Source organism: Moschus berezovskii, chromosome 22, assembly GCF_049115385.1.
Source record: "Moschus berezovskii isolate FMDL1 chromosome 22, NW_MosBer_1.0, whole genome shotgun sequence".
Lineage (NCBI taxonomy): Eukaryota > Metazoa > Chordata > Mammalia > Artiodactyla > Moschidae > Moschus > Moschus berezovskii.
This window is the reverse complement of record NC_142481.1, coordinates 52,664,695-52,682,117: the sequence shown is the minus strand read 5'-3', so window position 1 is coordinate 52,682,117 and position 17,423 is coordinate 52,664,695. Positions and strand designations below refer to the sequence as shown.

Genomic DNA, 17,423 nt, shown 5'->3' with positions numbered 1-17,423 from the left:
GGATGGAGGCCCCTAATTCTGTTTCCTTCCTGAAGGAAGGGGGTGGGGTACTTCCAAGGCCCTCAGCATAATCGGCTGCTTCACCTGCATCTCAGGTCCAGGAGCAGGTTTGGTTGAGAGAAGAGATCCCTGGGCAGAGGGGCCTGCACCCTGCAGCCTGTGGTGCCCGCATGGCACCCAGGACCCTCCTGCACCTCTGCTTTCTCTCCTTCAGGGCCAGGCCCCTCACCCTGTCCCCTCCTTCCTGAGCCCACCGCGGAGGCTTCTGGGAAAGAATGACTCATGCGTGCCCCGAATTTCCAAGTTAGAAAGGCGCTGGGAGAGCTCCCCGCCAGCCTCTGAAAGCGCCTCGGGCCTGACCAGAAATAGCCGTGACAGTAGGGTCTGATCTTGCCCTTCTGTGCTGTCGGGTTCTGCTTTGGTAAATAGGTACAGCCTTCAGACTAAATCCTGAAATGTTTCAAAATACTTGCTTCCTTTTCCTCTGAATTTTTATTCGTTGTAAACTACATGATTAATGATAGCAAAATACAAAAGGGAGATCTCAGTGCTGGCCCTGTAATATCATACATTTCTGTCTACTTTTTCAGTCCTTTTTCATATGTAGACGTGACTATTATTACAGTACAATTAAAACTCATTCACTTCAGTATTTCTAGCACCCAGAACAGAGTCTGGCATGCAATAGGATTTAGTAAATGTCTGTTGATTGTAGAACATTTGTTTATGTAAGTATAAAGTGAATTCTTCTAATTGCATCATACACTGATTACCATTGCACCAAGTAGTTAGATTTTATTTGCTACTTTACTGTCTTTAGATTTCCCCCCTAATTTATGAGGATTGTAGATACTGTTACAGACCACATAACTGTTTTTGACTGTTTGGAATTACTTCCCTAGGATACATTTCAAGCATTTGAATTCTTGGATCAGAGGAAAGAAAATTTAAAATTATGGAAATTGCTTTCTAAAATCTTATTGATATTTATCCCAGTTGCTGGAATTGTTTGAAAATATTAGTTTTATCATAATCTCATCTGCTTTGAAAATTTATAGTTTTCAAATTTTTCCTTATGTTGTAGTGTAAGCTGGTACCTAATTGTCTTGATTTGCCTGTCTATATGTGTGGTTATTAGTATGGGTTGAAGAATTGTCTAAGAATTTAATAACTTCCTTTTGTATGCCTTGCCTAATTGAGTAGTGTTATAGATTTTTTAAAAATTGGATTTGGGTGAATTTCTCACGTAAGTGTAATTAACTCAATTTTTCCTGTGATAGTAGCTGCATACATTTTAACTAGTGATTTTCCTAGTGATTTTCCATTTTTAATATCTGGTGAGTCATTATAGGTGTGGTCTTCTCTTCTTTGGAGAGCTGAGAGCATGGTTGTCCGAAGGACCTTAGAGCCCTCCCCTGCCCTTGATGTCTCTGACTGGGACCCTGACCCAGGAAGCAGAGGCCACAGCTCACCCGCCCTGCTGGCATGAAGGGCCCAGGGCCGCCCCGGCTCCAGCCCACTGCTCCATTGTCTCGGACTCTCTGCACACTTTGTGTTGCTCTTCTGGCCCAGAAAGTTCTTTCGAGCTGGGATTCATGCTGGATCTCTTTTTTGGACCCAGGCAGTCTTTGTAGGACTCTCCTGAAGGGGGCCATTGCCTCTGCAGTGACAGGGAGGCAGCCATCCCATCCTTCTGACTCAGGACGTCTAAAAATATCCTGGGCTGGGGAATTTGGAGGAGCCCATAATCGATCCGTGGACATTAAGCTCTCAAGAGGCAGTAAATGCAGTTTTGATACTGAATTACCTCACAAGATGCATTAGTTTTACGGTATGGGAAGCCACCTGTCTGCCAGGTGTTGTCTTAGATATTTGGGATCTGTACAGGCAGAGGAGAGGGACAGGGGCCCAGGATCAAGGTGGACTCAGGAGGGCTCCTCTCTGCTCACTGGGGAGGCACCCCAGAACTGGCAGGTGACCCCTGAACTGACTGGTAGAGACCTGGTTAGAAGCAGAGATCCTAATCCCAGTTCTGCCTACATCATCAGCTTCCCGACTCCCAGCGCATGTTCACAGTCAGGTCTGGTCATCCATCCAGCAAGCATACAGTGGACACTTAGCTAGGACTCTGTGCCGGGCAGCATATTAAAAAGCAGAGACATTACTTTGTCAACAAAGGTCCATCTAGTCAAGGCTATGGTTTTTCCAGTAGTCATGTATGGATGTGAGAGTTGGACTATAAAGAAAGCTGAGCCCTGAAGAATTATGCTTTTGAACTGTGGTGTTGGAGAAGACTCCTGAGAGTCCCTTGGACTGCAAGGAGATCCAACCAGTCCATCCTAAAGGAGATTAGTCCTGGGTGTTCATTGGAAGGACTGATGCTAAAGCTGAAGCTCCAATACTTTGGCCACCTCATGTGAAGAGCTGACTCTTTTGAAAAGACCCTGATGCTGGGAAAGATGGAGGGCGGGAGGAGGAGGGGACGACAGAGGATGAGATGGTTGGAGCATGGGAGTTGGTGATGGATAGGGAGGCCTGGCATGCTGTGGTTCATGGAGTCGCAGAGTTGGCCACGACTTAGCGACTGAACTGAACTGTGCAGGGCGCTCGCATATTGCTACAAAGGTGGCTGAGGCTTGGTCTGCCCCTCAGGGCATTATACTTTAGTGGGATAAGCAGAAATACTAATATCTATCTGTCAAACAAGCAGACTTATTAAATGAATGTCAGTAAAGTTCCAGTGTGGCCACACAGGAATCAGTAAATAGACTGCACAGGGTTTGAGCAAAGTGTCTGTGAAGAGGTGGTACTCAGCCAAGTCTAGAGGGATGAATAGAGTTTCAGGTGGGGCTGAGGGAGGAAGATGGAGGAGAAGGGAGAGGACCACCCAGCCTAAGGGTCAGAAGGACGGGCACAGGAGGTGGATGCCGTTGCCCAGGGTGGCCCTGGTGCAGGGAGCGGGCAGGGAGGAGGAGGTGGGTCTGGTTGGCAAGTGCCACTTAGAAACCATGGAAGGGTTAGAGGGGTCATGATGACCCCATGTGTGACAGCTGGGGAGGCCCTGGGTCTTAAGTCGGCAAAAGCTGAGAAGGGGACCAGGAAGGAAGAGAGCCTCGGGCCTTGGAGGTGAAGAGCCCGTGTGCATAGCCTGCACCTGAGGACACCATCTTCCAAGGCTGCTGATCCAGTGACAGCGGGTGGCGGGTGATTTCCATTTTTATTGGCCTCGGCCTGGTCAGCTGGAGTGGGGAGTGGGCCAGCAGGTGCAGCCCCCCTTGAGGTCTGTTTGCTTAGTCTGGAGAAAGCCTGATTGGTGTGTTTGTTCACTGTTTGCCCATTGTATGGCGGATGTTTAATGGTGAGGGAGCAGCAGAGGACATCAGCAGAGAGCTGGCCCAAATTCTGGAAGTTGGGAGCCTCTCCTGATGGGGCAGGAGTGCCCTAATTCCTTCATCTACGTTGGGAAGCTCTTGTGGTGAGAACGATGATGTGTCTTTGCTTCCATTACAGATGCCTTAGGGCCCCCTGGGCCATCCCGGAGGAGTCGGTCCCAGCGGCCAGCAGCTCCCAAGCAGCGCACATGCGCCTGGCGGGCTCCCACTCAGCCTTGGGCTCCTGCTGACGCACCTGGGAACCGCGTCCCCCAGCCTGCCCACCCGACGTCCTGGTCCGCAGCCCCCTGTCTGAGCCATGGAGGCCCCTGAGGTCCCCGTGGGCTCACTGATTGACTTTGGGGCCAAGCCGTCTGCCTCTTCACCGCTGGAGGCGCCACCCCCGAAGCTGCAGGATGGGGACAGCTCCCCGGGAGAGGGCGCCTCGGAGAGCGAGACCACGGAGTCGGCGGACAGCGAGAACGACATGGGCGAGTCACCCTCTCACCTGTCCTGGGGCCAGTACCACCGCTCCTCCTCCAATGAGTCCTTCTCCTCCAACCAGAGTGCCGACTCAGCCAAGGACGAGGAGCCACTGGAGCTCCGCGAGTTCATGCGCAGTTACGTGGAGAAAATCTTCTCTGGAGGGTAAGCCCCAGCCCTCACTGGCTGCTGGCACCTCCCAGGCTCAGCCCCACCCGCTGCCTGCAGACCCCCTTGGGGAGATCCCCCCTGCTCAGGGCTGGGCTTTGCATCCTCTGCATCTGAGGTGAGCCCCCATGGGCATACCTTCCAAGGTGTTATAGCTGACAGCGAGTTAGGGGTGCTGCAAGGCCAGGGGGTTTCAGGTACCAGTGCCTCTTGGTACCCTGACACAGCTGCTAGGATGGAGACTTGCCCTCGCACCTTTCTCTGGCCTCGCTTTGGTGGCTCCTGGCGGTTTGAACAAGGAGCACTGATAGCTGTGCAGATGTGGAGGCTGGACCTTGGAGTCTGTGTCGCAGCTGCTTCAGCTCAGCAGGGGAAAGGGAAGCACGGGTTCAGTGTGGGCCTCAGGTCTCCATGCTGGTCTTGCATCTTTCACGGCAGCACGTGAAATGCCGAAGGTCCCTCCTCAGGACCCGCAGCATCAGCACCACGGGATTGTTAGAAACGCAGAGTCCCGGGCCCCAGCTGACCCACTGAGTCAGAATCTGTATTTTAACAAGGCCTCTGAGATGGGCACATGTTGTGGCCTGAGGAGCTCTGGCCAAAGGGACCCTTTTCCAGATTCGTTAAAGTATAAGAAGGATTTCTGCCTGTTGACCACACGCAGCAAGGATGTTGTTTCCTGTTGTGCTTTAGCCCCTCAGTGGTTAACTGGTAGGGTGATTTCCACCTTTTGCAGATGTGGCTCAGTTTTCTCTGCGGTTAGAGAGGGAAAGAGTTTATTAGCATCCTAATAATTGTCCACCCCCCAAATGCTTTTATGTGTGATTTTGAGTGCATTCTGGGAGAGCAGTAGATGTGGCTTCCTACTTATTTTGTTTGACTCACACTGAAATTACTCAGCTTTCTCCAAGTACACCCAGTTAATGAAAAGGGGAGAAAGCCCAGAAGCTCACTGACTTGCAAGGAAGGCCAGTCGAGATTTGTGGCAGCCTGTCTGTCGGCAGTATGGAACCTGGACAACTGAGTCAGATGCTTTGTCGAGAGTATTCATTCCAGAGCTCCATGCACATGCCTGGCAAATTCTTACGTTTCATCTGGTGTTGGTATTTTGGGATAAATGAGGCCAAGATGTTTTCTATGAAACCTTAAATAATGAAATTGCAAAAGCCAATTGATCTTCAGCCTTCTGCTACCCCATTGTAGTCATTAGATTGGAGGTAGGGTACTGCCTCCCCCCATGCAGGTGATTAAAAGTGGTTTAGATCAGGTGAGCATGTTGTTCACCCTGGTGGTGGTGACTCGCAGGGCTCGGGCCCCCTCCCCGATCTTCACCCCTCACACACAGAGCCGGGGAGCATCAGAGAGTGGACTGGCCCTTCAGAAGTGAGTGGAATAAGCAACCAGGCCCTCTTATGGCTGTAGGGGCATCAGACCGTGGGTTCCATATGTCCTGCTGAAACTGAGCAGGTTAGGAATTCTTAACTCCAGTGGGTGGCTCCATACCTCATCAGCTCTAAAGATGGGGGAAGGTTGGGTGAGTTGCAGAGCCCAGCTGTCAGAGGCCTGTGGACCTTGTGAGTGCCCAAACCTCACTGAGGCAGGAGGTCTCTTGGGCTTTGGAGCCAGGAAGTCTAGGTGGGGCTCCTGCTTGTTGCTCCCCAGTAGTGTCTGATCCTCGAGCCAGGCTCCTTGTCTTGGAATAAACCCATTTCCTCTCGGGGTTGCCCAGAGGCTGGGATGTGCCTCTGCACTTGGTAGAGTGCAGTCCATCGGGGAGCCGAGGCAAGGATGGGGGTCCAGGGTCCAGCGTCACCTGCACTAGGGGTTCCTATCCTTCCTCTTCCCTGACTGTAGTCCTTTTAGTTCCAGAGGATTAACGCTTTCCTGTCTTTCCCCTCTGCCCTCTTCTTCAGGGAGGACTTGGACCAGGAGGAGAAAGCCAAGTTTGGCGAGTACTGCAGCAGTGAGAATGGGAAAGGCCGGGAATGGTTTGCCCGCTATGTGAGCGCCCAGGTAAGGGGGTAACAGGGCTGTGGGGTGGGGCAGCCCACCTGCTCAGGAGAAACGACCCCACAGGAAAAACATGTGAAGCTCATCTAGAGATGTTTTGAAAAGGCCTTTTTAGAATAGTGGAAGATGCAGCCTGGCCTCTCAGCCACATGAAATTCCAGATATGTTCATCTTTTTAAAGACAAGTACATGGGCTGTGTCCCTGCATGTTTTTATTAAAGAACCCACAACATTCAGTTTTCATAAAGATAAAGTATTCAAGATAATGACAGCCATGTAAGTTCAGATGAGAAGTTTTGTAAATAGCCAATAGGTTCTTTTTTTGTTTTTCCTGTAAAATGGATGAAGTTTACTTTTTAAAGTACTTTTTACTAACATAACTTCACAAAGCAATTATACTCCAATAATAAAATTTTTAAAAAGTATTTTTTTTATCACAAATAATTTATTTTTACAAGAAAAATTAGAAAATGCTGGTAAGCAAAAGTAGGAAAACTGCCCATAAATCTCCCATCCAAAAAGTAGCCGGCCTTGTCACCTTGGGGTCGCATCCTTCCATACTTCCCCATCTGTGGGTGAGTGGGTGAAGTTCCTAGCTTTTAAAATCTCACAGAGAGACACAGGGAATGATGTGGAGCGGTCTGGGGGCAGGGCAGCCCTTCGCTGAGTCCGGGTTTCTGTGGAGCAGGGCTCGTGCTGGGCCCGAGTGGGGCTGCGTTTAGAGATGCTCGGCACTTAGAGATGCTGTGGTGAGCCTGCAGCCCCTCTGAGCTGAGGACAGCTCTGCCAGCGGCTGCCTGACCATCTGCCCTCTTCCTGGACAGCGCTGCAACTCCAAGTGCGTCTCGGAGCCCACCTTCTACCGCCTGGTGCAGTCCTTCGCGGTGGTCCTGTTCGAGTAAGTGATGCTGCGGCACAGAGCCTCTGTCCTAACTATCATCTTTCCTCCCTCCCTGCCCGAGAGACCCCAGTCATGAGTACTGGCCCCACACACGCGTCATCAGCTCAATTGCTCTGATGCCCCCCGGCCTCTGCTAGGAGTCGTGACCAGCTTCTCACGGCAGAGTGCACAGCCCCCACCCGGCAGGAGAGAAGAGGGCCACAGCTGGACATGAGTCAGTTAGTCCCTGCCTGTCTGGAGACAGGCTGGGATTCCACGGCCGCCCTGCCCTCCTCCAGCCCAGATTGGGGTTCTCTGGCCTTCCTGTAGTGACGTGCTCCGCACACACTCTCACCACCCACTAATGAGATGGCTGGATGATGTCACCTGCCCGGAGTCCTAGTGAGGCGCTGCTGGGGCCTTTTGTCTCAGAGAGCGTCCTGAACCATGTGGACTGGGGAGGAAGCCCCCTGCTAACGTGTGGCCATGGAGGCTGGCCGATGACTCATGGGGCTCCTGCTCCTGAGGCCTGGGGCTCTAGGACTGCTGACCTGCTTCAGATGCCCTGACCTGCTTCAGAGCTGGACATGCCCTCCTCAGTGTGAACCGGAGGAGCCGTGTCTGTCTGGGGGTAACTAAGCAGTGACTTTAATCATGGGGCGGGTGCAGGGGAAACTGGGGGCAGAGGGAACCCCTGACTCTGATCTGACCGTCATTTAAACCCACTTGCCCCCATCAACTCAGTGTGGTCTCGGAGCAGGTCCTGGTCTGTGGCTTAGGCTGTGGCCACTTTCCCATGTCTCCCCATCTTTTTCTGTTCTCCATGAACACAGGGCATGGACTGGAGAAAAATTGCCAAAAGAAAGGAGCCCCTGTTTTTCTTATACTTGCTCAGAATGTACCAAGTTCTGGGTGTGCTCAGGAGGAATCCAGGTCTGGGAGATGGCCTGGGTGGAGAGGCCTTGTGGAGGGAGTCGAGAGCCCACAGTCTCTGCGGGTGCATCGGGAGCTGCACAGAGCAGCCCCACGAGGTCGGTGGTCAGCATGCTCTCCCTCCCTGAGGACACTTCAACCTCCAGACATTTCTATCTATAAGAACTTTCATGAATGTATACTTTTTATAGATGGTGTCATGTATGGTATGTCCCATATGGTAACATGCTTATCTAATTCTCTATTGTTCTTTCAATTATTCCTTAAATAAGTACCTTGGGTGGTTGGGGGAGTTAAATTTTAAACACAGACTCCTTCCATGACTTTGTTTGTGAGCATATATTTTTTTATGGTTGCAGAAAAAGTTTGTAGAAATGTAGCTTTTTAGATTTATTGGATTATTTTTATGTTAAATGATAAAGTGGCCCTCATCCCACTGTTTAGATAATGTCTGTTGATTTTCTTTTTTGAAGTAATACTTATCTGAGGTGAAAAACTAAACAGGAAAGAAAGTGCATGAGGGAACAGAATGGAAAGACACAGAAGCCTAAGAGGAAAAGGAAAGGTTCTCTCACTGCTGGTCCATCTCCCAGTGATAACCCCACTCTTAATAACACACGCACCAGCAAGGACATACTTCTAAACATGCAGTGCCGTGCGTTTCCATTCAGTGGTGCATCTGCCATGGCTGTGAGGCGTTGTAGTGTGTGAGTGCATGACTGTACCAGGTTTTACTCAGCACCTGCCCTGTTAACGGGCTTTAGCTGATTCCTCCTTTTCTTCTCTAATTCATGGTACTGCAGCAGACATCTGGAGAAGGCAATGGCACCCCACTCCAGTACACTTGCCTGGAAAATTCCATGGAGGAGGAGCCTGGTAGGCTGCAGTCCATGGGGTCGCACAGAGTCGGACATGACTGAGCACCTTCACTTTCACTTTTCACTTTCATGCTTTGGAGAAGGAAATGGCAACCCACTCCAGTGTTCTTGCCTGGAGAATCCCAGGGATGGCGGAGTCTGGTGGGCTGCCGTCTGTGGGGTTGCATAGAGTCGGACATGACTGAAGTGACTTAGCAGCAGCAGCAACAGCAATGGACATCATTATAGCTTTGCAACTACAGATTCCTGGGGGCAGGCAGGTCTGTTTTTGAACTTTTTTCTCCTTGTTTTGTTTGCTAAGTTGAATGGATCCATGTGTATCTCATACTCTCAATATAGTAAGTACAGTCCTTTACATCTGTAGGACATCTTCTAGCCTAACACAGGTTCTGGTATGTAATCGATTACTTTGATTTTCAGCAAGTGGTATAGGGTAGGTAGGTATTCATATTCCCAGTCATTCTCAAAGCGCTGTCTCTGGGCCAGGAGCTTCAGAACATCAGCTTCCAAGGCAGTTTGTTAGAAATGCATGCTCTCGGGCCCTGCCTGAGACCTGCTCACCCAGAGACTCCAGGGTGGACCCAGCAATCCACATCTTAACATGCTCTCCAGGTGACCCTGGTGCTGCCACGTCTGCGAATCACCCAAGCTCATGCTCCTTCCCGAGAAGTAGGACTAGACGCAGGGTTAGGCCTGAGATCCGAGGCCCGACTTCCAGTTCTGGGGCTGCCCTTTGGGGCGGGGTCGAGCTTCCTGGGCCCTGGCTGTCCCACCTTGACAGTGAAAGAGGCCTGTTAGATGGATGGCGAGGGCCTTCCCACCTGGAATCAGACCTTCTCCCAGGCCGTGTCCCTGGACCTGGGGAGCTCTTTCTGTGGCTTCTCCTCTAGAGCATCAGGTGGGTGAGGTAACAGTTAGATGTGTCTGTGAGTGTGCTGGTCCTCTCAGGAACGTGCAGAGGGAATTGGGTGGGGAGACCTGTCAGCCAGTCACCGCTCTTCCTGTTTCAGGTGTCACCAGATGGACGACTTCGGGCCTGCCAAGAACCTCATGACCATGTGCTTCACCTACTACCACATTGGTGAGGCTCTCGCGCGGCTCACGGGGAGGGCAGACCTTCACCTTCCAATGCCCATCGAGTGGAGATTTCTTTTTTACTTAGTTTTTACTTTTTGGCTGCACTGCGTAGCATGTGGGATCTTACTTCCCTGACCATGGATCGAACCCACAGCCTCTGCAGTGGAAGCACAGAATCTTTATCACTGGAACTCCAGGGAAATCCCCAAGTGGGGATTTCTTAAGGCAAAGCTGCAGGGCATCCAGAAAACAAAGGGGGCTGGTGTTAGGGTGGGGACGAGAAGAGGGAGACTCCTGGAACAGGCGGAGAAGAAGGGTCCACAGCATGGGTCAGGAGGCTGAGGGGCAGGCTGTTTCAGGGTGGATGCTGGGATGGCGGGGGTGAGGATGTGCAGGTCTCATGTTCTGGGTGACCGTGAGTGCAGGGTCCGCTGTGGATGAGGGGGAGGAGGAGCAGCTGGGCTGTGGGCTGGAGCTGCCTCTGAGCCGGCTGACCTGTGCTGGCTTGTGGCCCTGGGGCCTCCCGGTGCATCGCAGCTGGAGGGCTCCCCTATTAAGCTCCTTGAGCTGCAACCACAGACACCTGTTCAGGCCTCCTCAAGGAAAGGGCTTCTGGGAGCCCACCCAGGGGCTGGAGCTGGGTCAGGGCAACAGTGGCATTGTGGGTGCACTCTCACATCCCCTTCCTCTGCATCTCAACGCCGTCCTCCCCTCGCCAGCTGTGCATAGCCCACCCTCTCCCCACCCCTCTGCACTGCTGTGGCTACGGGCCTGACTCCTCAGCCTGGGGCCCTTTGACCTGAGAGAGCAACCTGGGCCTGCGGGGCTGCCTGGACCTTGGTCGGTACCCGGCCTTGGGGAGGGACATTCCTCCTTTCTCCTGGCTGCCCTCCTCCACCATCTCCCGTGCCCAACACCCTCTTGTTTCAGGCCCAGCCCGAGTGCCACTCTGTGTGCTACCCTCTACCTGTGTGCGCCACGTACCCGCCTTCTGGACTTAGTGCTTCTTGGGGGCTGGGGCCCTGCCTGTTTCCTCTTCCGTCCCTGGTGACACCTGGCTGACCTGGACACAGTAGGTGCTTAGGGACCACTGGAGAGCACAGGGGCCCAGGCCCTGGGCCTTCTCGAGGGCATCCCTGAGCCCCTCACTTCTCATCAGCATGTCCAGCGATGGTGGAGGAGGCGACCCCAGCCTCCGTGGTTCCAGTCGATTCTCATCTTCGCTCTCCCACCTCCAGGTAAACCGCACCTGCTCCCCACAGAGTCCAGGGAGAAGCCGACTGGGAGCATCGACTCCTACTTGAAGTCAGCCAACAGCTGGTTGGCAGAAAAGAAGGACATTGCCGAGCGGCTGCTGAAGAACACATCGGCCAAGACGGAGAACGTCAAGGGCTTCTTTGGGCTGGAGACGAAGCCCAAGGGGCCCCCAGCCAGGAGGAGCGAGTGAGTGTGCCCTGTTTGCGCCCCTCCCTGACCACAGGTGTGACCAGGAGGCTGTTCCCTGGCCTGGTGACGGAAGCATCTCAGCCTCTCAGGTCGTTGGGGCCTGAGAGCCGCTCTGGGAAGCGCAGCTGCTTCCCCGCCCTCCAGAGTTTTCCACATCTCAGTTCTAAAAGACTGGCAATTGCTAAACATAGCATTGATTTCATGTACATGCTTTCAGAAAACCACCTAAATGTACACATGGGTTATGAGACATAATCCTGTTTAAGCAATGTTGAAGGGTTCTTTGGGAAACTGGGGGCGGAGGGTTGTTTTGTCACTTCTGTGGTTTCTCTCTGCAAGGGAGGAAGAGGGCAGACCCCAGGAGAAGCCGCGGAAGATGGGTGAGTACCTCCCTGGGCCCCAGGGCTGTGGGCGCCCAGATGGCACCACTGCAGCCCCTTGGGGCCTTAGCTCAGTCCACAGTGAACCAGCAACCCCCCGGGCAGGTGCCCACACATCTGGGGCTCCAGCTTCCCGTAGCAGGAGACACTGTCCTGCGTGATTCCCCAGTTGCTCCTGCTCCAGCCTGTAATCTCTTACTGAATTTCCATGGAAAAACCACTTCTGTGGGGACCAACTCCTCATCCCAGGGACGTCAAGGAATGTTTCCGGGGTGGAGGAGCCGTTCCTGGGACCCTCTTTGGACTGAGTCATCAGGGCCGGGCCTGAGCATGTCATTACTGATGTGGGCCTCAGAGCAGGTGCCCTGGAATTTCCACTGCGTCTCTGTGTGACTCTGGGGGTACATGGGGCCTGCCGGGAGGGCTGCTGGGGCGGTTTGCCCTGCTCGAGTCTCCCTCCCCATCCCACAGTGAATGTGTGCAGCCCGGAGGAAGAGAGGAAAGGAGAGAAGATCTACCTGTACACACACCTGAAGCAGCAGCCCATCTGGTAAGGCCACCCTCCACCTGGGGGGCAGCAGCTGCCAGTGCCCGCATCTGCATTAGAAATGACAATAGCGAGTGTTGTCGGGGATGCGGGAAACTTAGACCCTCATACACTGCTGGTGGGACTGCCCGAGGCAGCAACCACTGTGGGAGACGACCTGGCAGTTCCTCAGAAGTTAAACAGAGTTTTACCTCATGACCCAGCAGTTCTGCTCCTGGGTAGATGTGCAAAAGAATTGAAAACAGGCACTCAGGCGAAAACCCGTGCACATACATTCACGACACACTGTTCATAAGAGCCCAGAGGCGGGAACAACCTGATGTCCGTCCATGCAGATGCACAGTGTGGACTGTTACTCAACCGCATAAAGGAATGGGGCACCCACACCCGCCACAGTGTGGTTGGACCTGGAAAACACTCTGCCAAATGACCAAAGCCAGACCCAAAGGACCATGCAGTGTATTTACATAAAGCGTCCAGGAGGCAAAGCCCTGGGGACAGAGCGGATTGGTGGTTGCCAGGATCTGGGGGAAGCAGGGAATGAGATGATGAAAATGTCCCAGAAACAGATAGTGGTAATAGTTGCACAGTTGCACAAGTCCATGAATAGACCAGAACCCAACCCACTGAGTTCTAGACTTTAAAAGCGTGGGTTTTCTGGTATGTGAATTTTGTCCTAGTCCCGCTGTTTTTGGAGAAGGAAATGGCAGCCCACTCCAGTGTTCTTGCCTGGAGAATCCCAGGGACAGGGGAGCCTGGTGGGCTGCTGTCTGTCGCGTCGCACACAGTCGGACACAACTGAAGCAACTTAGCAGCAGCAGCAGCAGCAAATGGCAACCCACTCCAGTGTTTTTGCCTGGAGAATCCCAGGGACGGAGGAGCCTGGGGGGCTACTGTCTGTGGGGTCCACATGCATGCACTGGAGAAGGAAATGGCAACCCACTCCAGTATTTTTGCCTGGAGAATCCCAGGGATGGAGGAGCCTGGTGGGCTGCCTTCTATGGGGTTGCACAGAGTCGAACATGACTGACGTGACTTAGCAGCAGCAGCAGCCAGCTGTTTTACGTATATAAATACCGTGCGCATGAGAAGGCCATTGAGTGGGAGACCCGTGGTCAGGGTACACCCCACCGTCTGCTGTGAGCACACCCTTGTCCCTCCAAAGCCTCTCCGTCCACATGTTTTATTTTATTTACTCACAAGTCGGCAGCAGATTAGCATCTGAAATCCAAAGGGTGTCAGACGCTCCCTTCCCATGAGGATCACAGTCTAGCGGCACAAGAGCTTGGCACAGCAGGACAGGGCATGGGAGACGTGTGGCCAGCCAGAGCTGGGCTGCAGCTGTCTGGAAGCCTGTGACCCCGGGCTGCAGGGCCAGGCTCGGGTGGCAGCAGGGAGAAGCCCACCAGCCCGGAGCCCATGTCCATGATTTAACTCGGGCCCCTTTGGGCTCAGTTGGGCTACTGTCTTCCCTTCTGCTTCAGGGCTCAGCACACTTTTCTGTAGAGAGCTGGGTGATAAATATCTTAGGCTTTACCAGCAACCACTCCACTCTGCCTCTATAGTGCAGAAGCTGCCATGGACAGGATGTAAGTGGGTGATCGTGGCTGTGAGCCCTTAAAACTTGATTTACACAGAGACACAGGGGCCTGAGTTTTGCCCATGTACCATAGGTTTGCCTACACTGATCTTTGGGAAGAATGGTTCTGTCTTCTGTGGCCCTATAAGCATGTCTGCTCTCTGCACATGGCCCGTCCCTGCCAGGTTCCCATTTCTGTTAATAGATGCTGCTGTAGAAAAGCAGGTCTCCTTGAGGTCTCTGCTTCCTGTTGGGAGCCTCAGTGGGAGACCGAGAAGGGGAAGTGGCTTCATCCATGGTTGAACTACAGGTGGTGGTTCCACCTTTGACCTGATGAGTCCAGATTATAGGTCCTGGGAGATATGCACATGACCCCAGGACACACTGCCGAGGCCCAGGGAACCAGCTCCATTGAGGATAAAGGCACATAGGCCTTTATGGCCCATGTAGAGCTAAAGAGGAAACTGAGGAACCTCTTGATGAGGGTGAAAGAGGAGAGTGAAAAAGCTAGCTTAAAACTCAGTGTTAAAAAACCTAAGATCATGGCATCCAGTCCCATCACTTCATGGCTAATAGAAGGGGAAAAAGTGGAAACAGTGACGGATTTTATTTTCTTGGGCTCCAAAATCACAGCGGATGGTAACTGCAGCCATGAAAGTAAAAGTCACTTGTTCCTTGGAAGGAAAGCTATGACAAACCTAGACAGCATGTTAAAAAGCAGAGACATTGATTTGCTGACAAAGATTCATATAGTCAGAGCTATGGTTTCTCCAGTAGTCATGTATGGATGTGAGAGTTGGACCGTAAAGAAGGCTGAGCCCTGAAGAATTGATGCTTTCAAATTGTGTTGCTGGAGAAGACTCTTCAGAGTCCCTCAGACTGCAAGGAGATCAAACCAGTCAGTCCTAAAGAAAATCAACCCTGAATATTCATTGGAGGGACTGATGCTGAAGCTGAATCTCCAATACTTCAGCCACCTGATGCGAAGAGCCGACTCATTGGAAAAGACCCTGTTGCTGGGAAAGACTGAAGGCAGAAGGAGAAGGGGCGACAGAGGATGAGATGGTTAGACAGCATCAGTGACTCAACAGAGCAAACTCCAGGGGATAGTGGAGGACAGAGGAGCCTGGCGTGTGCAGTCCATGGTCGCAAAGAATCGGACATGACTTAGCAACTGAACAACAACATGGGCCTGAGACCCACTGTGTTCCCATCTTGTCTGTCTTGCAGGCACACTCTGAGGTTCTGGAATGCAGCTTTTTTTGATGCCGTCCACTGTGAGAGGAGAAAGCGATCTCCCACGACCAGGTAGGAGTCAAATCCAGGCCTGCTTTGCCTCGGGGAAGAGGACCAGGGAGAGGCTTTTTTGTCCCGTTTCTGAAGAGGAGAGCAGAAGGACGGAATGGCTGAGTCCTTGCGTCTTGTGTTTCTTCCTCAAACCCTTCTGGCTCTGGTGCCCTGCAAGCTGCCTGAAGGGTCCTGGGCGCACAGCTTCCGGGTGGGGGACCCAGCTTGCATGAGCGCTTCTCCCCCTGGGGCTCTGGCATGACTTGGCCTGACCCTCCTCAGACATGCGAACTCCCACTGAACGAAGCCCCCAGGGCCCCCTCAGACCCACTGCGACTGTCTCTGTAAGAACCCAGGCTCCTGAGCTGGGACACTGGCTACAGGATTCATGTCTGGGGAAGGCAGTCGCTAATTTCAGCTGCCTCCTCTGGGCTGCAGCTTCCCCAGGGCCCCTTTGGAGACCCCACTTTGTAAACCATCAGCAGCGAGGAGTGTGCACTGGGACTCAGCGAGCCAAGGTTGGCGCCTGCTGTGTGCAGCAGTGGGGCGGGGAGAGGGCAGCAGCCTCCCAGGCCTGGGTCACTTTATCGGCCCCTCCAGTCATGGGACTTTGAAGTCTCTGCATCTCTTCTTGTTAATGAGATGAACACCCTTCTTCTCTAACACTGGGGAGACCGCAGAACCTTTCTCCCGGCAGGAGAGAGGGCAGAGCCTGCTGGTTAAGACTTCAGTCCACTGGCACTTGGCGGATCTTAAGTGAAATCTTTCTTTTGGGGGAGGAATCAGTAAGCCCCCTTGGGCACGGGATGGCCTGCTGCGGCTGTGTGTCCTGGGAGGCAGGGGAGCACGTAGGGGGAGAGGTCCTGGACCGTTCCTTAGGATTCTAGACAGAACTCTCTGCTCTGCTGGGAGACGCAGATGCAGGAAACGCCTGTAGGCAAGGGGGATCTCGTGTTGCTTTGCTCTCTGACTCCTCGGCCAGCGCCCCCCACCCACCCGGAACCCTGTCTCCATCTCCGTCTCTGCTGTGATAACCCTCCTTCCGCGCTTGCTCTCTTTTTCCATCCACATATCTTGCATGAGTTTGACATGTTCCTCTGTTTACCTGTTTCTGCTGCGCTCCAGAGGGGATGCTGGAGAGGAGGAGAAGAAGAGGTGTGTGTCCACGTGCCTGTCCCTGGACAGTGCGGGGGCCCTTCTAGGGCCACTGGGGGAGGGCAGCCAGGTGCAGGTGGGACTTGCAGCTGGCGGGCCCAGCGTTGGGACAGGCTGGTGATGGTGGGGAGCTCGCCCAAGATAGAGACCTCGAAATGGACAGGAGGCAGGCACAGCCCTCAAGAACCCTGCAAGGCCTGGTGTGTGTCCCAAGAGGAGGGGACAGTGAGGTCTAGAAGGTCAGCTCTGACCGTGAGTGAGCCAGCCTCCACGGGCCGCTCTGGCCCTCCAAGCAGACCCCAAAACCACACCCTTGGAGTCACTTGTTGCCCACTTGGTTATTGATCCTGGCTGGAGCCGCCAATGAGGTCAGAGGACCTGTTGCTATAGTCATGTCCAGAGGCGTGTGGGCTCTGGCAGACCCTCACCCACTCGGACGAGTCTGAGGGTCCCAGAGAAGGGACAGCTGCTCCGTGCCCCTGGCCACTGAGTGATGTGGGGCCTGTGCGTGTCAAGGGGCCCCTGAAGGCAGATGTCTAGGACTAGCTGTTTCTTGTGAGCCCACAATGGGCTCTGACTTCGTTTGAACTTGATATGTGTTAGATTTCTTCCTAAGATATTTTTAGAGTTAAAGGCCTGCCTATTCAAAATATAATTTCTGATAACAGTGCTTTTTTAAAATTTGATGGAAATTTCCCAAAGCATGCTTCCTTTAATCAGTGATGTATTTTTAGTGCTTATTCTATGTGAAATCTTGTCTTTTTTTTTTCCAACGCAGCCTTATTATGGCTTTAAAAGGAGCACTTAAGCACAGCAGCTACCTCCGTTCATAAAAAGCCCCCGAGTTCCCACAATCTCTCTAAGGGATAGGGTGATTAACCAGCCTTCCTGAAGCAAGGCTTCCTAGCACCGTGGCTGAGGTCTGAGAGGGTCAGAGCATCATGGCCTCTGAGCCTCACGAGGGCAAGTGAGTCTTTGGGCCTCACAGGCCTCCTCACCCGGGGCAGGTGTGGTCTGGCCATGCACCTCCTAGACCTGCCCCCCGGGACACCCTGAAATTGGGGGACCAGAGTTTGGCTCTGGGTCCTTGGGCAACCTTGTGTCTCTAGCATGATTTCTGTCTGGCGAAGTCGGCTGACAACGCCATCAGCATCCTCTCTGTTCTCAGGAGGCTTCCTGTTCTGTAACCTGCTCGTCATATCCAGATTCTCACTGTGGCATTTTAGACA

At 53.0% G+C, this 17,423-nt stretch overlaps 1 protein-coding gene across 4 annotated transcripts in view; it reads left to right on the top strand.

Moving 5' to 3' along the window:
• Positions 1-17,423, top strand: part of KIAA0513 (KIAA0513 ortholog) — a 57,741-nt gene that overhangs the window by 34,320 nt on the left and 5,998 nt on the right. For all 4 annotated transcript variants that reach the window (XM_055413015.2, XM_055413014.2, XM_055413013.2 and 1 more), the window contains 8 exons: positions 3,511-4,019; positions 5,936-6,035; positions 6,857-6,930; positions 9,734-9,804; positions 11,039-11,243; positions 11,586-11,626; positions 12,098-12,176; positions 14,983-15,060. In XM_055413015.2, the coding sequence (XP_055268990.1) occupies positions 3,691-4,019; positions 5,936-6,035; positions 6,857-6,930; positions 9,734-9,804; positions 11,039-11,243; positions 11,586-11,626; positions 12,098-12,176; positions 14,983-15,060 (977 nt within the window). In that variant the 5' untranslated portion in view covers positions 3,511-3,690. The remainder of the gene's footprint in view (positions 1-3,510; positions 4,020-5,935; positions 6,036-6,856; positions 6,931-9,733; positions 9,805-11,038; positions 11,244-11,585; positions 11,627-12,097; positions 12,177-14,982; positions 15,061-17,423) is intronic.